The 26,794-nt window shown below is 27.9% G+C and overlaps 2 protein-coding genes across 3 annotated transcripts; both read right to left on the bottom strand.

The window, feature by feature from the left end:
* Positions 1-3,278: 3,278 nt before the first annotated feature.
* Positions 3,279-7,685, bottom strand: LOC101490444 (telomere repeat-binding factor 4-like). 2 transcript variants are annotated; one of them, XM_004510353.3, is made up of 7 exons: positions 7,357-7,685; positions 6,580-6,719; positions 4,833-4,917; positions 4,458-4,541; positions 3,671-3,938; positions 3,526-3,572; positions 3,279-3,404 (listed from the first exon to the last, which is right to left on the bottom strand). In XM_004510353.3, exons 1-6 carry the CDS (start codon positions 7,504-7,506, stop codon positions 3,541-3,543), a joined length of 759 nt encoding a protein of 252 aa, XP_004510410.1. In that variant the 5' UTR covers positions 7,507-7,685; the 3' UTR covers positions 3,279-3,404; positions 3,526-3,540. The 2 variants fall into 2 exon arrangements, with proteins under 2 accessions (XP_004510410.1, XP_004510409.1); XM_004510352.3 differs by having other exon boundaries at positions 3,279-3,572; positions 7,357-7,684.
* Positions 7,686-10,394: 2,709 nt separating this feature from the next.
* On the bottom strand, positions 10,395-15,046 carry LOC101490986 (linoleate 9S-lipoxygenase-like). Its single transcript, XM_004510354.4, has 9 exons — positions 14,749-15,046; positions 13,543-13,829; positions 13,189-13,429; positions 12,564-12,884; positions 12,377-12,462; positions 12,149-12,256; positions 11,760-12,064; positions 11,416-11,679; positions 10,395-11,305 (listed from the first exon to the last, which is right to left on the bottom strand). The coding sequence occupies exons 1-9, from the start codon at positions 14,984-14,986 to the stop codon at positions 10,549-10,551; spliced, it is 2,607 nt and encodes an 868-aa protein (XP_004510411.1). The 5' UTR covers positions 14,987-15,046; the 3' UTR covers positions 10,395-10,548.
* Between the last annotated feature and the right edge of the window lie 11,748 nt (positions 15,047-26,794).

Genomic DNA, 26,794 nt, shown 5'->3' with positions numbered 1-26,794 from the left:
AGGTAAAACTGTGGGGATGCACTGTACATTTCTCAAGAAAAATTCATAATCACTATAATCAATGTTTTTCCAAGTTCTAGCAATTAGGGTACCTCAATATAATATAGGTAAACGCCTATAAGATCACCCGGTCGAAAACTTGTCAATTTCTCGCATTCTAAATACCGTAAAGGATTGAAATTGTTGGTTTCTACTTAAGGTCTCTAATTTAATAAAATGAAGTATTTAGAATATTCATACTTTTGAAATTGTAATTTTAAATGCTTTAAAATTATTAGTTCAATATGCATTGAATCAATATTATTTTTTAATTTGAACTAAATGAACACTGCAACAAAACGATAAACTAAATATCGTATTAAGACAACAAATAAAACAATGAAAAGTCAAACAACGAAATCACAGACTAAATACAAAAGAAAATTAAATATATCTGTAATCTACTTTTTTTAAAAAAAAGAAAGAGAGAAGAAAACAATTTAAAGAAGTGATTTTAGAAAAGAATCTTTTTTTTTTTTTTTTAATTCAAAATCACCTTTCTTCAATGGAGGAAGAATAAAAAGAACTCTTGGGTGGCTAGCTTTCGTCAAGAGATGAGCGGTTGTGAGATAGTATTATTCAATATACAATTAAGTCTTATAGTTTTTATTGCTCTCACTTTGGGTCCAATTTCCATTCAATATTTGGTAGTCTTGTTACTCTTACAACATAATAGAAAGACAAGTTCGATAATTCAAGACTCCCCCCACACCTTTCAAAAATAAAAATGTAATGTTGCATATAATTATGTTATATTGTTTTTGTTATCATTATCAATATTTTGATTGTAATATTGACTAAAATGATTGTTGATCATCATACATGTTATGCTCTTTGATGTTTAATGCAAATTTGATATATTAATACATTTATCAATCACATGGTTTATATGTGCAATATATTCATACTATTGCTCCAAACATTGTATTTCATATTTTCTTTTATTCTTCAACCTTTTTGATAGATGTCAAAAAGGGGAGATAAATATATGATGGATATATGATGAAAATAATTAATGAAGAATGTTAAGGATTAACCTCTTGCATGCATTTAGGGAAAGTTTAATTGCATATTTATGAACATTCTTACAATTTTTTTTTTATTATTATATCTATAAAACTTAGAATTTATTCAAAATGTTTGTCATCATAAAAAATGGGAATATTGTTGAGGTAAAAACATTTTTGATATATATTTTAATGACAATAAATCTTTTAAAATAAATTATTAAGTTTATGAACGGTGATCTACTAATGATTGCACTTGAGTTTTATTTAAGAAATATAAATTGCATAAATGGACAAGCAAGAAGCCATTCACATCAACAAATGCATAAATATCTACTCAATAATGAAAAAATCTCAAAAGAAATATATCATATATCAACCATTCAAGAAAATAGTTATTGCATCTTCAAGATAACATCTTCATGAAAAAAGTATTCAATACATTCATACATATACTAAAGTATCTCAGTAATACTTGATGGACAAGAGACAACACATGAAACACCAAGATAAATTGTAGAAGTATTGATTCAACAAAAGTTTTCTCCTTTTACATAGAAGACAACATTCTCAATTGCTATGAAATAATGTTGTCATGATGAACTAATTCATTGCACTGATAAATATTTATATCGGTTCCGCAAAATGACAAGAATCAACTTTGAAGAATAAATCATTTCAAGATTAAGTCATTTGTTTAAAGAATGATGAAAAAACATTCACCAAAATGTTCAGTTTGTTCTATTAAAGAACAAATGACAAGAAAGATCTTTTTGAAAGGACAACATGCAATAAATCAGGTGACATTTCACAAATGCACTTTCAAATATTTAATAAACAATTAAAAGTCAAGATTTGAAGGTCTACTTACAAAAACAAACATGCAAAATATTTTGCAGAATAATATCTAGATTGATCTCTAGATTGGTGACATAATGGTTGCATAACATTCTAGTTGTCTTAAATAAAAGACAACAGACAAATGAATTAATTTTGGGATCACTAAAAGCATATCTTTTACGTTAGATCCTAAACACTTTTTATCATACGCATTGAAATTAATTCAAGTCTATCTTTTACGTTAAATTGAATGTATTTGTAAAAGTTCTTTCAAGATTGAAAGATGACTATAAAAATCGTTTTCTAGATTGAAATATGAAGTGTAATTGATTGTGTGATCAAGAGAAAATGTGTAAAGGAGAACATTTTAGTTCTAAAGCACATAGTAAAAATCTCACGATTGTAAGGACTACATTAACCCGAGTGTGGTGAACCAATATACATTTGTGTGTAATCTTTATATCCTTATCTTTAATTATTTGTACACACAAATGACACTTTACTATAAACTAATTTTTTTTATTTACTTCTAACATATCCAGAATATTTTGTACATTATGTTTCAAATCAATATTGATATTGAATTAATTTAAATTAAACACACGAATCAAAATTTTAAAATTGTCACAGTTCAAACCTCAATTTCTTGTGATTGACATTGCTACTTCACTATACATCCAATAGATGCCTACCTAACATTTAACTTTTTTTTAATCAAAATATATACTTCAAAGAGTAAAATAAGTTTATTTATTTATTTATCTATCAGTCATTTGATTCAGTCGTAATCGAAGGTCTCTCAAGTTCGAACAATAGTTGAATTATGACAACATTCAAACATAAAGTTCATAACGATATTTAGTCATTTAAATTGATATAAATTATACTGGTCAACAATACAATTCAAAGTCATTAGGATTGAAAATGATAAGTTTGCGAACAAACTTGTAACATCTAAATTAATAGCATAAAACAACAAAATATATACAAACATGACAAAGTTTACAAATTTAATAAAAATAAAGTGTCCTGAATACCCATGTCTCCGAAATTGTAACCTTAAAGACGCCTAAATCATTGATTGAATTTGCACTGAATCGAAGCTATCTGTCAATCTAAATCAAATGAATAACGCAACAAAACAGAAAACCAAATATGTCATACAAAAACTACATACAAAACAATAAAAAGTCAAAAGACGAAATACAAAAGATAACTAAATACTTGCGTAACCTATTTTTTTAAATATAAATAAAATAATTTAAAGGAGTTATTTTAGAAGAAGAAAAGTTTCCCAAAATCACCTTTCTTCAATGGAGAAGAAGAAAAAGAACTCTTGGACGGCTAGCTTTTGGCAAGAGAGGAGCAGTTGTGAGATAGTATTATGCAATATACAGTTAAGTCTTATAGTTTCTATTGCTCCCCCTTCGGATCCAATTTCCATTCAATATTTGGTAGTCTTGTTACTCTTACAACATAATAGAAAGACAAGTTCGGCCATACAAGACTTCCCCCCACCTTTAAGAAATAAAAATGCAAAAGGAATCTGATAAATACATCCGAAAAAAGTTGTTAAAATATCATTTCGCTGGACACCAAATTTTTACATATCAAAATCAAAATGAATCTATTTATCAACCTTGCATTGACCAACTTAAGTCCAGTTGATCGTTTCACCACGCAAACCTGCATAAATAGACCCACAAGATCATTGGTTATTATTGAGAAAATCACACTATTTGCAAATTCACTAACAAGTATGAAAGCATATTTATCTACATTACATTGTTCATAAAGTTTTTGTGCTAGCAACAACATTGCATCATTTTGTTCAGCTAGGCATGAGAGTCTTTCAGTCTCCTTGACTGCCTCATCTGCCAGATATGATTTGTGTTCAGCATCAGCAACTCTGTATGCTGCAGTATCAGCTGCTTCCTTCAGCACATCATTAGAGACGGATGATTGCCGTTGCGGCTTGACATCTTTTTGTTTTGGTGAAGGTGGTTTTGTCTCCATTGAGGCTTCTTTTTTTAGCTTGTAACAATTTTGTACCTGCAGTAGATGGTAAGTTGTCCAATTCACCAAGAAAAATAAGATTTGAGATATTTCAGTTTAAGAGTGCAGAGTCTCCATGGGAAGGTGGGATCGAAGTTATTGTAATGGTGATAGACTTGCTTGTAGGAACCTTGATGACGATGGAAGAGAGCAAAGGTCAGCCGCTATTTACAGAAATATCCCCCACCCAAGACCCTTACAACCCCATCCAAGACCTTTTACAATAACACAGCAGAGCCACAAAATCAAAGGTCTTAAGAATACAATGAAAAGCCACAAAGACGCTAAGAAATACAAGGGAAAAATTGAGGAGCATAGGAGGCAGGCAGATGTTTGTTTGTGATTTTCGTAAAAGAAACAGCAATCACTCACTAATAGATATAACAACGTGCATTAAAGCAGAGTCAACCAAATAACATGCTTTAACAATAATACAAGTAAAATATTCACAAGGTGAAATATTAAATATTAATAACTGATACAAAGTTACACAAGCATCACAGAGGATTAATTTACCTTTTCAAGCTTCCCTTGATTCACAAGGGTCCTCAACCTTGAACTCAGTGCCCTTCTGAAATTTTGAGGAACCTGATGCTTTTGCTGCAGCATTATATGTGGTTATGATTACTTTTAAAAGTCTAAAATGAAAAAACCATGTAGAATACCCAATACAAAACAACAACTTGCACAATAGACACTCCATATAAACTAATCTTCCAACTTACATCAAGGCAAATTATATGCATTTCTATACAAGGCATCGGTACGTAAAATCATCTTAATAGCATAATCTCAAAACCAGGTATTTCAATCCAACTCACAAGATGGTATACTATGTGTGTTGTCAAATATATATGGAAACATTAAAAGCAATAAAAAACTTTATCTAACCTCGATGAAATTAGCAATGGCATTTAGATCAGAACCATTAGTATCCTTTAATGTAGATAGAGCTTCAAAAACCATGGCATTATACCTGATAAAACAAACAAAAGTACCAATAATCCCACATTATATGATATATTAATTGACTGAACAAATAGCATGTCATGTTAAAATGCTCCATCAAATTAATAGCAAAAGAACTAATGATAGTCACTAGTCACTACTAGTCAACTAGAAATGTTTTACAGTGTAAACTATAACTGCATGAATAGCTTGGCAACATCGTGCGTCATTATATTACAAAATAAAGTACATGAGTGGATAACATAATTCTTCATCAGACTATCAAACACTTATGCAGTTAGACCTGTCAAATCAGCCCACTCCATGGGATGGTTTGCTATATCAACTAAATCTCACAATTAATTAAAGGTATCATTGATATTGATGAGTGCTTAACGACTTTATCCAGGCAGGATCGCAAAGTAATCATCTGTGATGATATCAGTTTATTATTTCAACTCACAAGAAAATCATTTTGTGCAACAAAAATCATTTCATTCCAGATGAATTCCCTTTATTCTAAACTTTCAAGCATTCAAAGGACTGGACTGCATGAAAATTGAACAATAAAATATGCACTAAAGCAAAAATTCGAATTATAAGAAGTTACTTTCAACAACATTCACAAAAAAATTCCCCAATAATATTATTTCATACATACGAAGGCATAAGAATAACATCCATATCAGCCAATTTTTGAAGCATGGAAGTAAATTTATCTATCTTTAAGCAGCAAAGCGAAGAGTCAAAATCAAAACTAAATGATAAATAGAGTTCATTGCGATTGAAGGGCCTTGATAAATTCAAATAAAAACTCCAGATTTGCCACCTCATGTACCCCAAACACATGTTCAATGTCCAGCAAACAACCAGTAATTAACAAAAAATATACAGAACAAATAAAACTGTACATAGCTTTGAATACAATTGTTGTGTAAGTGATTTTATTTGTGTATTTGTATTAATACTATCTTTAAAATCTTGATCCATTTTGTCAGAAATGCATTTTATGCAATATATTTTGCAGTACACATATTGTGACTTTAAATTAAAGGCTCAATCAAGCTTTTGGCCCCTACAACTGACATTTATGTTCACTCTGTTCCCTATTTTAAAAAAACCATTCTCACCCTGGTCCCATATATATAATAAATGACTTGTCTGTTAAGAATTATGTTTGATGCAGGCACGGTCTGGGAATTGATTAGTGAAAGGGGAAAAAATCCTTCAGCCATACGGCCAACTAGAGTTCAAGTGCATTGAAACACATGAAGATACACAAAATCCCTCTCAATTCCCTCTGCTATTACATGTACACCTACAGCATTGATTTGAAAACCTTTTATTCCCTTACAGAGCAGACTGATTGTCACATATAAGAACTAAAAATTAATCAAATTTCTTGAAATGGGACCAACATGCAACTGTCAACTTATAATAGGAAACACAAATTTCTTATGAATTACAAACTTTGTTTCGTAGGGGGGTTTATTGTATGTGTAAAGAGCAATCACTAGTTGCAACTAATCAACTATATATCTCCTATTGGAATCGAACCATTGACCATCCCAGTACAAAAGTGATGCTCTAATTGCTTCTTTCCATCCTTTTTCTACAATAATTACAGCACTCCTTGTACCGTAAAACTATATAGCATAATATGTATGGGAGAATATATGGATTAACATACCTTGGAGGATTTTTAACATCTTGGTCATTTTGAGAAGAATCATCAATAACAATATCAGAAGAAGGAGCAGCTGCAGCTTTGAGCTTGGGTGCCCTAGAACTTTGAGTACCATTACTCACATTCATATTCCGCCATTTATCCTGAATAAAAGGGAAAAAAATTATTATAAAAAACAAAAAACAAAAAGAGTGAGTGAATAAGCATATTGGTCCACTAAATTATGAGCATCAATCAAATTAGTCTCCGAATGTTGAGAATAAACAAATACATCCAACAAACTGTAATGAATCCCCTCAGTTAACTTGGCAGTTGATCATTATAAGTGGCACGCTAGATGAACATGTGGTCTTCCCCGTGTTTCCCATATGATATCAATGCCTAGAATTGGATCTTGAGGTGATATCCCTAGAATTGGCATGAAAATGCATGAATTTTCCTTCAAGATGTCAGCTTAGTGGTAACTGTTAAGAGTTTGGCATTGAAACCTCAAGAGAATAATTCAAATCCCATATTAGACGTTCTTAAAATAGTCATTAGTGCCGGTTTCCCAAATTATAAAAAAAAATGTTCATTTATGGCACCATGTCATAGTCTCTAACAACAAATATTAACTTAGGGCCATTTTTGACTAATGTGTTACAGTTTCGGTGATATATTTACTAATTCATAAAATTTAGGGATTATTTTGATGGAAGCTCGCAATTTGGACAACAAATTTGCATATTCACTAAAAAACAAAAAGAAGCAAAAATGGAATAAACCTAAGAAGAAGAGCACCTTGAGGTCGATGTTGGAACGAGAAGTGAGTAAAGGTGCGAATTGAGGATCAACGAGAATGTTCTTCCATTTACCAGCGCCGTACTTTTCAATTCCAGCAATAAGCGCTTCTTCTTCTTCCTGTGTCCATTTGAGCTTCTGATTCCCCATTCCCTTTTTTTTTTTTTTTTCTCTACCTTTCAGTTTCAGTTAAAAAGCTCTTCGCGCTGAATCAAGCTTCGCTAAACTCCTTTCTCTCTCTTCATAGAAAATCAATTTGATATTTTATAGCACACATAGTACAAAGTTTTAACCGTTGCTGGTATGTTCAGTCTAGTTCGCAAATAATTTCAGTATTTCTCAATAATTGAGCTAATATTTAAAGACCAGAAAGTTTTTATATTTACAAACTCACCCACAATTACAGAGGTTTTAAGTTCAATGTATATTTACATATCTTACCAAAAAAAATAGAAAAATAACCTAACCTGAAATAATTAAAATAATAGATGTTTTAAATTTAAATTTTTTAGAGAAAATTGTACTGTTCATTGTAATTATATTCAGTTCGATTGATTAGTTAATGCAATTATATGTAATAGATAAAAAAAATATTTAAATATTTTACAAAACTATTTTAGAAAATTTTGTGTAAGAAACCTCTTTTAGAAAATTACTATAGAATGAATTACTTAAAAAAAAAATGTTACAACACATCAAAATTATGAGATTGGATTAAAAGTGTGTAATAATTTTTCACGGTGTCAATGCATATAACTAAAATTCATTTAAAACACTTAATTATTTTATTTGTTATGTATTTAAAATTTTATTGTGTCCTTCAATTTCCAGAATGACTAATTTCAAGTCGTCCCATTAAGTTTTTGGAATTATACATAAGTGGTGGTATAAGGAATTGAAATTCCTTGTGTCACAATTTATTTAAAACCACAACTACAATTATTCACAATTGAATAACACCTTTTTAAATGGAGATACTATTGGGTATTTCTCTAAAAGTTAACCCTTCCTCACTTGAAGGATAAAGTAGGGTGTAAGATATACTAACTGGGCCAAGTCGATTTGAAGCAGTGCATATAATAATACTACAAGTTTGAATCAACTCTTCACGAGTTTTCATTTTAGGCCACCAAGGCTCATCTTTCTTGTCACCATGACCCACTTCTACAACTTCTTTCCACCAAGTTTGATGTTCAGAGTCTTGCTGAATTTTATGATGTGATATGTAGTATATTGAGACACAGTCTTGCACCCATATCTTAATAGCATCCCAAATGTCTAATAACACCAAATAGCCATATAGTACTTTCAACACCTTCAGTTGCAGGCAAGTAGACATTACTAATAACACCAAATTCATCTCCTTTGAGGATGTGGAAGGCTTAACTCAATAGCTAAAGGCTTTAAAGTTCCATCATTTTTCAAGAAAAGGATAGTTCTTGAAGCATATAAGGCCTTTGTGAAAGTTGAGTTTATTAGCCTCCAATTTTTATCAATTTAAATTGATTCATCTATTTTAAAATCCGACTTTGTCTCTTATTTTGATTTTTTAACTGAAAAATAACGATGTGACATATTTTAAATAATGTGACATATGATATAATAATGTAAAATAATTACCGCCTAAAAAATCGCAATAAAATTTTCTAAAAATTTAACTTTCAACTTAAAAAAAATATTTTTGTAATTTAATTAATAATATATAATAAATTAATGCATCTAGTTGATTTTATATCATAAAATTGTATGTCACATCATATGTCAAATCATCATATTTTTTGTTCAAAAATCTGATAGATGAACCAAAACTGTCGACTTTTAAAATATGAGAATCAATTTCGTGAATTGATAAAAAATAAAGGGACTACAACTGCAATTAAGTTTTTACTTTATAAAATATGAATAATTCATATACTACAATTAGGTTAAATATATTTTTTAGTTCTTATAGTTATCTTGAATTTTATTTTTAGTCTCTGTATCCACTTTTCAATTCATACAAATTACAAAACTGCTAATTTTTAGTTTTTTTAAAGATTAAAAGTATGGTTTTTAATAATATGTATATACTAAAAATGGATTCATGAATTAAAAGCAAGAAATACAAATTCATAAGAACTAAACTCATATTTAACCGTATTATTAATAAAAAAAAATTAAATTAATAAGAACATCTAAAATTAGTTTCATGTTATTGTTAAACACCGAATTAAACTTAATTGAAGACAACGAATTAAACTAGAGTTGTCACCAAGAATAATCTCTCTTCCAAATTCTCCATCATCCATGCAAATTTACTCACCAATCAAAATAACAATGAATATTCTATAAGCTCTTCATTAAAAAAATTATTATTGTACTCATTAATGTCATTGTAAAAAATTTGATTTTCTCCATCCCTATTCCCTACTAGAGCTGTCAATTTGACAAACCCCCTAATTATTGGCCCCAGTTCACATATTAGAGGGGCAAAAAAAATTTATAATTTAAAAGGCTCCCAAAAAGTAAGCCCCAGCCCCCTAAAATTTTGTGGGCTTAGTGGGCCTATAGGCCCACGTTTTCAAAAAAAATCAATTTTTAAATTTTTTTTTTTGACAAATCTCAATTATAGGAATGATATAATAAATTGATATATCAATATTTAGATTTATTCAATTGTTTTGTAAAATGTAGGATATACCTTAAATTACTTTAGGGGTAGAAATTTGAGGAATTGTTCACCATCAATTCAAAATATTTCCTTTAATACCGGTAAAATATCTCTCACTAGAATTTTCTCTTATTTAACTATTTTTTTAAAAGTTGATTGAAATTTTATGTTGTTATCAAGGCTATCATATTAATCTATGTACCATACAGTAAGTTTTATTTTTCAAACTCTCCAACACATCACACATGATATTACAGTCTTTATAACCTTTTATAGAATGTGTATGCAATATTGATGCTTATTGTCGGACTATTATTAATACATTTTTTTACTTATAAAAGAAATATAAAAGTTGCATTTGATATCCCATGTCTAGTTTGGTACAAGGTACAACAAACACAATATATAATTCTTATTGATTAAAGAAAAACATAATTAGAAAAACATACATAGTAATGTGACCATATGGATAATGAGCGAGGGAATTGAATTCCTTCTCATCATTCATATTCATAGAAGAAACACAACAACCATGACCCTCTTTAAATAGAGATACTGTTGGGAATGCCTCTGAAAGTCAATCCTTCTTCACTAGAAGGATAAAGAAGAGTGTATGGCATCTTCACAGGTCCACTTCGATTCTTAAGTGTCTTATCATTGTTCCTTTCAGTGAGCTTTTGCTCAATTTCAACCAACTTCTTTCCAAACCTCTTATAGGCCTCTACTGGTTGTGAGTCTGAAGTCCATAGATCACCTTCAATTCTCTGTCCAAGGTATTGCTCATCAGAAGCGTGCCTAGACAAGATCTCTATAATGGTGAGGTCAGTAAGGGTATCATTCTTTGGTGTGATTGTCCTCAAATATAACTTTTGGAAGTCATCAGAAAGATCATCATACTCTGGAGATCCTTTTTCAGGCATGAATCTCCTGCTTTTAGTTGGTCGGTTAAGGATATATCCTCCATATGGATATTGTCCAAAATTAACAGCTGCATGAAGTGCTGAAGCAATCCATATGAGAATGGTGCAAGCTTCAATCAACTCTTTACGAGTTTGCATCTTGAACCACCATGTAGCATTCTTCAAGTCACCATGACCAACCTCAACAAGTTCTTTCCAAAATGCTTGGAGTTCAGAATCTTGTGCAATAGCATCATCTGACTTGTAGTAAAAATTCACATATTCTTCAACCCATGACTTGATAGCAGCCCATATTTCTAGTCCATCAGAAGCATAAGGGTAGTCTTCTATTAGAAGGCGAATGCCATATGGTGAGGATGGATCCTCAACAGCCACTCCCCTATATAACAAGCAAGGAAGATATAATTAAAATATAAAAATTATATCAATATCTTTTTTAACAAATTAATGGAATGGCCCATGGATGAAATATTTTGTAATTAAGGTTACCTTTTGAGTAAATCATAAGGTAGTCCTTGCTCAGTGAAAACCCAATCCTTGTAAACAGCTGAAGACATTTCCAAAGCATATTCTCCCCACAAGAATGTTGATTCTATAATACCCTCAGCATTGACAAGGACATTTCGTGCAAGTGCATTTATGTTCATTGTATCACGATAATGTGGAAGTAAAAGTTTATGAATAGGATGAACCACACTAAGATGTCTATTTGTAGCAATGATGAATGGCTCAACAACAGCGTGAGTATTCAACCTGTCACAGATATAAATATATCCATGAATTACTCAAAGATAGATAAAACATTGTATAAACATCATTAATGAAACTCATACCAATGGCTAACAAGTTGGTGATAACACGAGTCATTTACGACAACATAAGCCTTGCAAAGTATCCACATTGCAGCTTCAACACCTTCGATTCCGGACATGTATACATTACTAACAGGACCAAAACTATCACCTTGAGGATGTGGCCTACTTAGCTCAATCGCCAATGGATTCAATGTTCCATCATCTTGCAAGAAAAGAATGGTTCTTGTAGCATAGGCCTTAGTGTCGGTTGCATTTATTTTCCTCAAATATGGAAAAAGTGGATCGTGGTGATCAAGTATATACAATCTATTATTTTGGATGGCCTGTTTCATTTGAATAAAAACAATCAATTTTGATGAAAAAGAATAATATAATGAACCCTTTTGGGGAGTGTCCAATTGTCTTACCTGTTCTACGGTGACCCCATTCATGTTTGGCTCTAAGTGTTTTTTGGTTATTGTGCTAGTATTATCACCATAGATTTGACTATCTAACTTGCTCTTTGGTGGAAATTCCTAAATTAATTGTAGCAAGAAATGAGGTCAATTACCAAATATAATTATAGCACAAAAAGAGATAAATAATAATGTTTAATTTTCCATACTTGCTTAACAATGTTAAACTATGAAGTTTACCTTAAGTATTTTGATGATGTGTGGATTTACACCAGCAATCATCTCCCTTGCAAATTCTGAATCATTCATCCATGCAAGATCGTCCACTGCTCATGATAAAAACAATTCAATGGAAAAGTGAACATCTTTTTTATGATTTACGATGTAAATATATTTATAGAACTAGGAACTTGCAAGTAATATATACCTTGAACCACTTTAGGTGGTGGAAATTTAAGTGCCGATTCACCATCACTTCGGAAAAGTTCGGTAAACAATGGTATTGGACTAATTTCGCTTAATATGTTAGTAGGAAGTTTAATTCCACCATCATAGAGCGATGTTACATCGTCAAAATCTTTAAATTCAGGTTCATTAAGTTGTAATGTAACTACAGATCTTAACCGAGGTATGATATTTTGAGATGCTGATTTGAGTATGTAAACAAGAAAATCTGATGACTTTAAGTGACCAAATGATTCATCTCTTGGAAGGTAAACAACGTCGCTCCGACTCTCACTCTTAGGATCTGTTCACGTGTAAAATAACAAAATATGTTATATAAACTACACTAATATTTTTTAAATCACAAGTAGAGTAAACATTGTATGAACAAAAAGACACATTGTTATACTCCAAAAAAATGGCACATATTAGTATAGTTAGTTAGTCTTAATTTCAATTATGTCAAGGTACCATTAAACAACCTGTATTAGTCACTAGTGACAAAAAACATTACATACAAAGTTACTTTAAATACAATTTCACATTTTAGTACAATATTATTGGATTTGTACTAAAATATACGTTAAAAGTAAAATAGAAGGCTTAACCTTTGTTAGTTGGTTTTCTTCCGGTTCTACCCCTTCGAGGATAAGGAAGGGTGCTCGATCCTCCAAGAATTGGACGAGCTAAGGTACTTTTCTTGTCAGGCTCACCCAAATCATTGTAGACATCATAATCATATATTCTTTCCCATTCTTTACGCTCTCCGGTTCCATCTCCTCTTAAAGTTTTCAATTCTTCCTTTCTATAGTACACTAATGGAGCTGGTGTTTCACTTGGAAGATATGTCTACATAAATTTAATCATTCATAACCTCAAATTTCACAAACAATAATTTATATATATAACAGTTTTAATAAATATATTTAACAAAGTAAGATAAAATTTATATACTTAATTACCTTGTTGGCAAAGAAAATGCGACCAGTTTTGTACTTTTTAGAATTGTAAACCCATGAGTTGCAAACAAAGTTGATGGTTTCATGGTTTGGAACATTTTCAAGAGTCAAACTCACAAGGAAGAATTCACCTTGCATAAAATTATCGATATAAAAAGCTCCTGGAATTCCCATATCACTGTCCCATTCAAAATGAATACTGAAAGCAGTTTGTTTGTCTCCCAATGTTGGTAAAGAGGTAAGAAGACCTTCCAAAAATGTTTGCTTTCCTACTTTTCCTTTTCCAGTTCCTATTAAAATGTCAAATTTTGGATTCCCAATTTCATTAATCATCATTCTAAATTGATTATTTATAACTAATATTCTAAATAAAAAATAACACGAAACTAAGGTCAATCTTAATGGACTGAGGGGTAAAACTCTTAAAAAATATAAGATAAAATTACTTACACTTGATAAAACTAAGAATAATTATTTTTTACTTCTTAATATAAGGCCAGTTATATATGATCGTATTAAAATTTTATATTACATAAGACAATTTCTAGTTGTGACTTTCTTTTATGTAATACCCAGCAAATCTAGGACTCTAGATCAACGGTGGATAGTATATTTTAAAAAAATAATTATCAAAGTAAAAGCCTAAACTGATTTTTTTTAGAAAAAATATATTGAAACCATGCTACATTGGTCCTTGGAAAAAAATAGTCACATATTTTGATCCGAAATCACTTTTCTCTTTACATCTTTTTTATTTATCTTGTTATTTAAATAAATGATATCTATATAGATCTACTTTTTATTTATATTTTCATGTTATTTTGCTGATTAAATGAAAAGTTATTAGATTTTTATGATCTCGTTTAAGTATTTTTTTTTGTTTAAATTAACTTTGATTCAATATAGATATATATATATATCAATAACTCCAATGTCATCAATGTTTACAAGTTCGAAGATAAAATTATTTCAGCTACTTTAATTTTATCAAATTTATAAATATTTTGTCCTCTTATACTATTAATCCGAATATTAATCTTATTTACAAGTTTACCGTTTTTAATTTTAAGGAATTTTTATTTGCGTAGTTCTCAATTGATATATTTTATTAATTTGAATGAAATGTATATCATTGTTTAATAAAAAATAAAATTGCTTAATTAAATTATATATTAAAATAGGGAGAGTGAGAAAGAGAATTGTTATTACCATCGTCAGTTGTAGCACTGATCAACTTGAAAGCAATAGAACGACCCAAGAAAGAAGTGGCGGTATCAAGTAAAGAGCCGGCGATATCTCCGATAGCGCCGATGGCACCACCGATTATACCACCGGGGCTTTGAACTGCAGTGAGAGCGTTGATGTCCAAAACATTCTTTTGCATCAACACCACAGTTCCTTTCAGCTTTTCGCCTCTGTTAAAAATACCTTTCACCAATGAAGCCATCAAGCTATGTTAATTAATTCACTTTCTTTGACAAATGTAAGAAAAGCTCGTGTCTTGTAACCATGGAGTGTGCTTAGTATTTATAGACTATCGTAGTTGTCATAAGAAGGTTAGATCACTAAAAATATACTTTTTTATTCATTATTTGACAACATGTGAAAATACATTGGGACACATCTCTTCAGCTATTTTTTTTATTTATTTATTAAATTTTATTTATTAAAAAATGTAGGATGATAAAATAATGTCTCAACTTAAGTTAGTGAAGATTTTATAGTTGATTGAACACTTACAAATAATTTACATTTGCGTTCTTTAATAATATTAGAGGATATTTAGGATATCGAATTTAAGAGAGAGAATAGGTTGGGCCGATGTAGAGTTTGTTAGGCTTGTAAAAAAATTCAAGGTTTAAGTCTAGTTTGTCGGTTACAGACTTACTTTTTAAGTCTGAGTTTGACATTGATAAAAGTTGTGATAGAAGTCTGGTATTATATTATCTGTTATCATACTTAAAAGCCTAATTCATTTCAATATTTTTGAATAAATAATAAAATATATATTTAAATAAATTAATGAATTAATATGTCAATAAAATTAAGTTCTATTTTGATATTTAACATTATATTTTGAAGAATATGATTTTATAAATATAAAACTTAAATTATATTTTATAATAATACATTTAAATATGTCAAAAACTAAATGATATTAATATGCTAAATTATTAAAAGTTGAATATATAATAAAAAAAAATCAAAATTTAGTATAAGAATTATACTGGTAAAAAAATATTATTTATATTTATTTAAATAAGTCGACCTAATAGCTCAATAAATTTATCAGGTAGTTTGATCTTTTTAACTAATCTATTTTAAAAAAAAAAAGTCTAACATGATCTAGACCTGACATATACTATTAATCTGATCTATTTTCATCTTTAATTCGATCTAATACCTATTTTTTAGTGTTGTATTAATGTTGTTTCTTGTGCAATTTTATATTTATCGTGATTATCTCGTGGCTTATAAAATAATAATGTCATTTGCATAATTATTTTGATTGTTCTTATATGTACCAGCTTTTACGTTATGGGTAATCATGAGTCTATTGCACTATTGTTAATTACGTTCTTACCTGTAAGCCGACCAAAATATTCCTTTTTTATTTTTTTTATTTTTTTATTTTCATACTCTTGTTTAGAAGTAAATTTCAAATTTAACCCTTAATCTCACTTATTCACTAATTAATTTATTAAAGTATTCTAATTTAATATTTCTAATGTTAATCACGTTTTTGTTTTGTTTTAAGGGATGGGTAACTTAAGAGTTATCTTTATATCATGGTATAGAAAATATAATTTAAATTATATTTTATTTTATCTTAAATCTAAAATAATGACATTATTTAACTATTTCACATAAATTAAAAAAATTATTATTAATTAAAATTTTCTTTTTAATCATTGATGTATTCTATTTACCACAAATATAAAATAGTGAATAATAAATTGATAGTGATTAATATAATTTAATACTTAATTGTAGTTCTGGACCCTTTGTTTTTATCAATTAAAAAAATTGATATATTTATTTTAAAATTCGACAGTTGTTGTCCTTCTATAAAAATTTTGAACTAATAAAAATGACAATTTAAGGTATTTTAAATAATGTGAGATTCAATTACATGATATAGAATCACCTAGATAAATTAATTATTTATATATGTCATTAATTAAATTATAAATATGAAGAAAAAAAATTGAAGTTGAAAGTTACATTTTTATAGTGTTTTATTTTGATTTTATAAATGTTAATCATTCTACGCCATTTTATCATATGACATATTATTTAAAACATGTAACGTGACCATTTTTTAGTTAAAAAATAGAGGGTCCAAATTGTCAACTTTTAAAATATGAAATTAGTTTCGTGAATCAGTAGAAATATGAGAACTAAAACTAAAATCAAACTTAATATTAATTAGATAATACAGTTAAAAAAAATTAAAATTACATTAAAAAATGATGTAATTTATACATACAATATAAATAATTTTTATATTATCAATCAATAACACAACCGTTATATTATTAGAGGTATTTAAATTTTATCAAATTATCTTTAAAATTATATTCATAAATACATATGTACTTATGATATATTAATAGTATAAATTTTTTAGATAGTACATAACAATTAATTTTGCGATGTTCAGACGTGTTGACCCAAATGACATTCCTACAAAAATTCTTGAAATTCCTACAAAAATGCTTTTAGTCTCTTCACAAACGGATGTAGGAATAATCATAACCTGAGGTTGCCCCACCTATCTTAATTAAAAATTTAAAAACTAACTTGGTGAGATTTGAAAATCTTAAAGCAAAATATTATATCAATAAATATACATCATGTGCGTGTACGGTGTATGGTAAATCCTTTTGGAAAGATTTATTCGTACAAACACATAGCATATCACATATGTTATTTAGACATAATATATACTATTAGTTAATGTCTTTTTTTCATCGTAATCATACGAGTAAAGAGAACATATTAATAAAAAAAATTCAAAACTGTATGTTAATATGGTTTTTGATGTCGAAATTTATGTCAAAATATTATTTCTGCATAGTACATATAAATAAAGATTATGATATAATTTTTGAAAAATTAAAAGATTATTAAATATTTATTTTATTTATAAGTGTATGTTTTTTTAGTTTTTCATAAGTTATTTTCACCAAATGTAATCTGTTATGTTAGATATTAAAGTTGATACATCTTTTGATGAAAATTCAAACTTCAACATGTTAAGTGCACAACAAAGCCTGGATAAAACACATTAAACAACTTTTATCATTTTAAGAGATTTATTTCAAATATGTCAGCTACATATACCATTTATGTGATGGCCATTTTTAAATAGTATATTATAATAGTTTAACTTTAATTTTTTTTTTTGTGTGACTATTATGTTTCCTATTTTGGATTATTTACCAATAATATAAATTATGTAAATGTTATAAAAATGTATAATTGATTTTGGAAACAAATATTATTTCCATAAATAAATTGAAGTTATCAAATAATATTTTGGGACAGAAACGGTAGTAATTATTATAAGCATGTTTTACAAAATAATTTTTTTAATATTCTAAATAATAAGTTATTGATGTAATTAATTTGAGGTTAAATATATCCCCTTAAATTTAATTACATTAATTAAATAGTGCAAATTTTATAAAACTATTTTTGTATTAATAATTCATTTGTGCCAAATTATATGTCATTTTTCCAATTTCACATAAATTAAAAAATATTATCAATGTTGTATAAAAAAGAGAAATTATGATTTGTTTTATAAAATATCGTTCATTAATGATATAAGAACGATAAATTTAAAACATTGAGAAAAAAAAAAAACAAAGTAATACATAGTAAAAAGTTTAATAGCAAAAGAAACATTAATAATTTAGTGATACCGGAAAACAATATCATTTAGAAAGAAATTATTGAACACTTATCTAACCATTAATAGTCGAACATAATTAATCAAATATCAAATAATTATAAGCAATAAAAATAATTATAAAATTCTAATTTGTCAAAATAGCAAAAGAAACACATCATCGTTTTTCCTCTTAACTTCATAGTATCCAGTGCAACATCCTCAACTCTCACTATATCGACATATGAAAATTAAAGCGAATCTTAATTCTTTCAAACCTCTCTTTGAATACATGAGTGACATTGACTTGAATCCCCAAAGATTAAGTTCACCCTTTATATTTTTTTTAACCTATTAAATATAGTTTTTATTAAATATTTCAATGGTTAACATTTGTCAAATAAAATAACAAAAATAACAAAATCATACAGTTATTTTAAAAAATCATTTATGTAATATAGTAAAAAAGAAAATATTAATGTTTTATTCACTACACTATTATTTAAAATAATAAGGACCATAATTATAACTCATACTAATAGAATTTTAACACGTGTATCACACGTACTTATATCAATGGTAATCTATTCTGCATCAATTACCATTAACAACATAAACAACATAACTTGTATAAAACAAATACTATAAGTCATTCAGTTTAAGAAATAGAGTTCAATTTATTATTTGATATTGTCACCCATTTAATCAATCACTGCTCTTTTATTCAATTACAAATATGATTAATATTTTAAAATATCTTGAAATTATTTTTTCAATTGTGTTACTTTAAGAGCATCCTAATTTTGGTACTTTAAGAGCATTCACTTAAGTTTATCTACTTATTTTAAATGATTTTGATGATTTTGAAAGGATTTTATCATTTTGTATAACTTTTTTAAAAGAGATTTAAAAATAAAAGTTTTAAATAAGAAATTAGTTTGAATAGCTTCTATTTTAAGTATTTCATCATTTTATTACAAATTTTTTTAGATGATAAAATTTCAAAAATTGTTTAAAATATGAAGCTATTAATTTTGAGTAGTTTCTCATAAAAATCATTTTCAAGATGTATTTTTTTTTAAAACAATAATTTTTTTATTTTTTTTAAATATTTATATTATTAAATATTAAAATTATTATTTTTAAATCTATAACATATAACTCTTAAACAACTTTTATTGTTTTTGAATAGGTTTTCATAAAAATCATTTTTCATTTAATCTATAACAAACATACCAATATCTTTATTGTGTAGATTACTTTTTCAGCGCATTAATTACCACTTTTTCCATGCCATATTGCAGAATTGTAGTACTGCTAGCTAGCTACGTACAAACCTTGGTGTTCTTAATTCATTCATTGAATCCAAACATGAAGGTTGCATTTCATATTACATGTCTAACAAATACAAGAGATACATACATCATATGTAGTTCTTAGTAAAGTAAAACGTAAGAGTGAACAACCAAAGATACAAAGCAAACATGACATGATTGTGATGAGGGAATTTGATTGCTACTCATATTTTATTCAATGCCGCAACACAACAAACCATCAACCTCTTTATATGGAGATACTATTGGGAATGTCTCTACAAGTCAATCCTTTATCACTAGAAGGATAAAGCAAAGTGTAAGGCATTTTCACTAGTCCACGTCGGTTTCTCAATGACTCATCATTGTTCCTTTGAATGAGCATTTGCTCAATTTTTGCCAACTTCTTTCCAAACCTCTTGAAAGCCTCAATTGGTTGTGAATCAGAAGTCCAAAGATCACCTTTAACTCTTTGTCCAAGGTATACAACATATGGATAGTCCTCTGTTAAAAGACGAATGTCGTGTGGAGAAGTTGATCCTCAATAGCCACTCTTCTAGATAACAAGCAAGGAAGATCACTACTAAAAATTTCACTTTTAGTGACCGATTTGGAGACTAAATTTTTTCGATCACTTTAGAGACTGAATTAGAGACCAAAATACAAAACTGTATAAAGAACCATTTTTTTGTCACTAAATCGGTTGCACATGATATTTAGAGACTGATTTAATGACTTAAGTTTTAGTGACAAAAAAATCGATCTCTATTATTTATATCTTCTTTTTAATTAAAATTGCTGGCAAAACTTTTATTAATGTCTATTTTTGTTACAACACATATTTTTATTACATCACATTTTTCATTTGCGGCATATTTTGTTTTAATTGGACATATCTTTGATTTTGTTTTGTCTCATCAGTTTCTCATAAGAAATCATCTCAAAATTTAATTGATTTGTGGACATGATTTTGTATTTAAGTGTATTACGTGTTTTTTTTTATAAATGAATGAACATCAATGTTTTAGGAATCACTATTAGAAAAACCGATTTTAGCGTCGGCCAAAAGCCCACACTAATGTTGACTTGGCGTCCGATTAGCGTCGGTGTCGGCCTAGGCTAAAACCGTCGAAGTCAATAGCGTCGGTCAAATACCATCCCAAAGTAAATGCATCCAACACTAACAAATAACAATACCTTCAAATTAGAATCCGCTAGTTTATATCCTGAAAAAATTCTATTGCGTCGGAATTACGGTCGACAAATTAGTTAGCGTCGGCTACTCCGACGCAATGGTCAACTAATAAAGTAAGTGGACTATTAATAAAAGTCAACTTTGTTACTAATATAGCGTCGGGCATGCCAATGCTGCGATCAACAATTGAAACGTAAACAACAAAGAACAAATCAAATAAATGTAGTTAAATATGTCACCACAAGCATGATATAATTGATAATGCATAAAAAACACTTTAACAAATGCCTAATTCTTTCACCAGGTTCCATTATGCTTCATTATTATATACTTATATCATAAATCCCAGATAGACATCAAACAGAGAAAATAAACCTTGCCTTGCAAAACGAGGTAAAGAACAACGTCAAATTCTGTATAAATGCCTAAACAGAGGGTGCAAAAAAGCCAAGGTTAGACATTGCAAACAATTCAGGAAATTGGGCTTCTTATTGAGATGATGAATACTGTTGCTTATTTTTTAAAACCACATGTAATAATAACTCATGTAAATTGTTGGTTTTTTAGAGGAATGAGTACGCATACATGAATGTAGTATGTGTGTGACCCTCTTAGATTCATTAAGATTAATGTATGAAAACATTTAAAAGAATAATGAAATAGATTGCAGTAAAAAGAGCATTACCATTGCTCCCTTCAACAATTCCTGCGGGTTCAGAGAGCTGCAAAACATTGATAAATATGTTTTAACATATATCCATGGCTATTAGGTAAGTAAGACTTCATTTGTTTTGATTTGTTATGTTGATATTAATTTGCATGAGCATTTACATTAAGTCGCTTGCACATGAAATATTAATTACTAATAGAAACTTGCAGGCTGACCAGTCAATCTTAGTGTCACAAGAACTATACATAAATAAGAATGAGGAGAGAATTTTGAGAAACTTCAGCAAAGACAGAATTTGGAAATTGCACATAAAGACAAAAGGAACATATAAAATATCATAACATATATTCCCCTTTGAAGTATTACACACACACACAAATACAATCAATTGAGCCATGCACTCAGCCCCACTCAACTCCACCTAGTAAAAAGTGGTTTGCTTGTTGTTGACAATGATAAAGAAATCTAATTATAGAAGCAAAATTAGTACTGCAAGGCGCAAGCTATAAAAGGCTTCACAAATTGTCCGAGAAGAGAGGATCACCACCAGCTAGCAAACGAGATCCTCCTGTTTTCAGATCAACTCTTGATCATTGGTACAGTAAGGACATAATTCGAACAACACAACCATAATTCGAACAGTACAGTCAAACCCTAAACCAAAACTGAACACAAACGACTTAGATGGTTAAGGTTACAATTACATCGAGAATGGATGACAGTGAGAGTGAGCCTGAGAGACGAAAGTGAGAGTGAATTTGAGAGACGAGATTGAGACGGCGAAAGTGAGTCTGAGAGATGAGCGGACGAGAGTGAGATTGGGGGTGAGGCTGCGAGAGTGAATGTGAGGCGAGGGAAACGGTGACACGGCGACGAAAGGGTGAGAGTGAAGAGTCAAGGGCGAGGGTTAGGGAAAAATTAATGAAGTGGGGATAGGGAAAATGGGGTGGGTGAGAGATAATAGGAAAAAATAATTTTAATTTTTCAAATAAGATTAAAAGATTTAATTTTACAAATCAGACAATGTAGCGCCAGTCGACCTAAACGGCCATATTTTACTTAGCGTCGGCTAAGCCGACGCTAATGTTTAAGCGGAAAAGAAATTAATGAACATCAATGTTTTAGGAATAAATGAACATCAATTTTAGGAATGTTTGCATATATTTGGGTTTAGATATAAGTCAACTATATATTGTTTGATTTGATTCTAAAGATGAAAAAAGGATTTTGGATAAGGAGCAGCAACAACCATTCTATCATTGCAAACTCATTTGAGTTTGTTAAGTTGCCAATTGTGGCTATATATTTTTGATGATTCATTTGTATTTAAAATGATTTGTTCAATATATTCAGCAAATAATGCATATTATTGGAATTAGCACTGAACAAAGCATATGTTATTTTGAAAATGAAAAAAATAGTGTTTTGAGGAGGAACTATAATTTCTCACCCGTTTGGAAATTGTTTAACTTCTTATTTCTCAATCTAACACACTCACATATTAGGGCTATTCTGTACGTGGTGTTTAGCTCTCATTTATGAGAAAATTTCAATGGCAACTTTAGGTTGTTTCGTTGGTTAGTATGATTGACTTATTTATGTTACAAACAATTTTGATTTGTTTTTTATTGAAAAGCTTCTTTTCTTTCGTATTGTTTTGTTCACTTGTACAATGATTGACTATCTATGTATGCATCTACATTACCTATAAATCTTATTTGGATTTTATCCAAAAGCGCTTCATTTTCCTAAGGTTTATGTGAATTTTAGTTGCTAAAATATTTTCATTGAATTATTCACTAAACTAAAATTGATTAGTCACTTACTAATATTATGTAAAGTTTCAAATATTAAGATTCTTCTATTGTTGGTTATTTTTATCAACAACTTACAAGATCACTTTTTTTATTTAGGTCCCGCTGAGGAACTTGTTGAAAAACCGTTTGTTGTCATAAATTGGCCACAATATTCAAATTTTATATTTTTCAAGCTAAATACCCTATCAAAAAGAATTATGAGATAAACACTTATTACAAATAAACATAAAAAATATGAGATAAATATTTATAAAAGATAAATTTAAAAAGCGCATGAATAATATTTATCATTATTACTTTAAAAAAATATAAGACAAATATTTATCACGAAAAGTATAAAAAGCACGTGATAAATATTTATCATTGAAAAATATAAAAAATACCAGACAAATATTTATTACTGATAAATATAGAAATACATGAGACAAATATATGTTATTAATATATAAAAAATATATGACACATATTTATCACCGATAAATAAATATAAATAAAAAATACGGAACATATATTTGTCATTGATACATAAAAACAACATGAAAAAAATATTTATCACAAATAAATATAAAAAACACAGGATAAAACTTTGTCACAGATATATAAAAAGAAATATGAAAAAAATATTTGTCATCGATAAATATTAAAAATACACACAGAATATATATTTTTCATCGATAAATATAAAAAATTATGGGACCAATATTTATCATTGATACATAAAAAAAAATACATAACTTATATTTGTCATTAATCAATTTATAAAAACAATTGTGACAAATATATGTCATTAATACATAAAATAAGACAAGAAAAAAAATTGTTGATAAATTTAAAAAAGCACAAAACATAGGGCAAATATTTAGTATTAAAATCATACACGATACAAATATTTGTCTTTAAAAAATTAGTTAAAATTAATGTTATTTTTAATATCTGATACATAAAAATAAGAATAATTATAATACCGTATTTATAAATAAAAAAATATACTCAAGACAATTGTTTGTCATAATTAATTAATGATTTAAATATATATTTGATCATCAATTATAGTATTTTTTTATTTTAGTCCTCATATGTTTTTTTGTTTGATTCACATCTCTCCAAATACATATTCATTTTAAAATGGAGGGAGACAATAAAAATTAGAGTTTTCAGTTTTAGTTTCCCTTTAAAAAAATAATCAAAAAATTATTTTTTATAAAAAAATTTATTTAATACATTGTGTCGTCAACTTAATATTTTAATTACTTAATGGTGTTAGAATTTTTTTATCAAAAATTGGTCTAAAAGACTATTTTAAAATGAATATGTATTTGTAGGAATGTGAATCAAACAAAAAAATTTACGATAACTAAAATAAATAAATAAAATATTATAATTGTAAGGACTAAAGACGTATTTAAATCTTAATTAATTAATTAATTTTAATTTAATTAATTAAGTTTAACTTACATTTGTCTTTTTTGCTTAATTTAATTGGTTATGCTTCAACATTATAGTATCGTGCTTCGATTATATCAATTAAATTTTTTGATAGTAAAATGTTATAATTTATTTTAACATTTATGCAAATAACATATCATAATTATTTATATAATATTTAACTATTCATGTTATAATTAAGTGTTATGTATTTTTGTCCAAATGACTTGTCCAAATAACTGTGCCCAACCAAGTATTTTTCTTTGTGCATAGAGTAATTTGCACTGTTGTAGTTATTGAGTTATTATTTGTTTTGAAGTGATTGAGTTATTATTAGTTAAGTTTATTTTACTCAAAACTTTGTTATTTGTTATTTTATAAGCAAATATAAATAATTAGTTAGATTATATTAATATATGAGATCAAATTTGAGATATTTTGATTGAAATGTTATATAGTATATATATATATATATCCCATTATGTTAGATTATTCAATTAATTAATTATTATAAATTATGGCTAATTGCTAATAAATATTAATTAATTATTATAAATTATGGCTAATTGCTAATAAATATTAATTAATTAATGAATCTGTGTTGAATTATGTTTCTTAAATCCAATGAAAAGACTATCCTTAATATTTTATAGAAAATTTGTCTTCGATAGTATAAAGTTGACCAAAATACGTTACTATAAATCAACTTCTGTTGATGTATTAAGCATCGGAGAGCAAAAATAAAGGTGGAGGAATACTTACCGACCTTTACACCAATTTATTTTTGTGTAATATCTTTTTTAAAATAAAATTGATCGATTTAATATTTGTTGAGATAATATTAATTTTAAATAAAAATTTATTAATATTAAATTTAAAAACAGTAGAATATAGAGGTGGAAAAATCAATCGAATCGACAATTTGTTTATATAATTTATCGATCTCAGTTTTAAATTTTATACATAAAATACTAAAATATATATGTAAGGGATTTTCGTTTTTAATTTCAAGATCCCTAAATGTCTCTTACTAGAATTATTTTTTATTTAACTATTTTTCTAAAAGTTGATTGAAATTTTATGTTTTTATCAATACAAGAACAACATATTAATTTTTCACGTAATTTCATGATATGGATTAAGAGAGATAATTTGTTTTTAATTTTAAAAACTCTAAAATGTCTCCTTGTTGTTTAATTATTTTTCTAAATGTTAATTGAAAGTTTATATTCTTATGATTATTGCACTCAAAATATTAACAATTACATGAGTTTATTTTAAAATTGAACTCAAAATATTAACAATTACATGAGTTTATTTTAAAATTGAGAGAACTTTAAATTCCAATTTAACTGATTTAAAATCAAAATCAACAATATAAATATTTACGAATATAAAAGACTTACTTAAAAAATAAAAAAGGACTAACGTTGAAAGTTAAAAGATAAATCTATTATATTCATATAACTTAAAAAACTACAATATATATTTGCATAAATAAATTTAATAATATAATATTATTACTTTTTAAGGTAAAATATGATTAGTTAGTATTACTTTCACAAAAGAAAATGAAAATGAGGTGTATTAGTGTATGATTATTACCTAACAATATATATATTGGCCAAACAATTGGTTCCGGAAAAATCATAAGGGTGTATTAATACTTTTTCAGCACTATATCATTTTTCTTCCATACAATATTGCAGATTAATTCGCACTACTACCTTTATAAAAGCATAAGTATTATTCTATGGTACCATTTTGTAAGTTTTATTTTTCAAACTCTCTAACACATCACACATGATATTGCAGTCTCTTTATAACCTTTTACATAGAAACTGAATAGAATGTATATGCAATATTGATGCTTACGGTAGGACAATTCACTACTAGAAAAACAAGCTTTAGCGTCGGCCAAGAACCCACGCTAAAAAC

This window comes from Cicer arietinum, chromosome 7, assembly GCF_000331145.2.
Source record: "Cicer arietinum cultivar CDC Frontier isolate Library 1 chromosome 7, Cicar.CDCFrontier_v2.0, whole genome shotgun sequence".
Lineage (NCBI taxonomy): Eukaryota > Viridiplantae > Streptophyta > Magnoliopsida > Fabales > Fabaceae > Cicer > Cicer arietinum.
This window is presented reverse-complemented; position numbering and strand designations above follow the sequence as displayed.

Bases quoted from the DNA above. Each gene is read 5' to 3' on its own strand.
- LOC101490986 (XM_004510354.4), bottom strand. From the start codon at position 14,986: ATGGCTTCATTGGTGAAAGGTATTTTTAACAGAGGCGAAAAGCTGAAA. The intron at 13,430-13,542 runs GTAATTAAGTAT...AAATTTATGTAG, and splicing joins GCATTTTCTTTGCCAACAAG to ACATATCTTCCAAGTGAAAC. The intron at 12,065-12,148 runs GTAAGACAATTG...CAAATGAAACAG, and splicing joins ATGGGGTCACCGTAGAACAG to GCCATCCAAAATAATAGATT.
- LOC101490444 (XM_004510353.3), bottom strand. From the start codon at position 7,506: ATGGGGAATCAGAAGCTCAAATGGACACAGGAAGAAGAAGAAGCGCTT. The intron at 6,720-7,356 runs GTGCTCTTCTTC...CCTTTTATTCAG, and splicing joins GTTCCAACATCGACCTCAAG to GATAAATGGCGGAATATGAA. The intron at 4,542-4,832 runs GTTAGATAAAGT...ATAATGCTGCAG, and splicing joins CCATTGCTAATTTCATCGAG to CAAAAGCATCAGGTTCCTCA.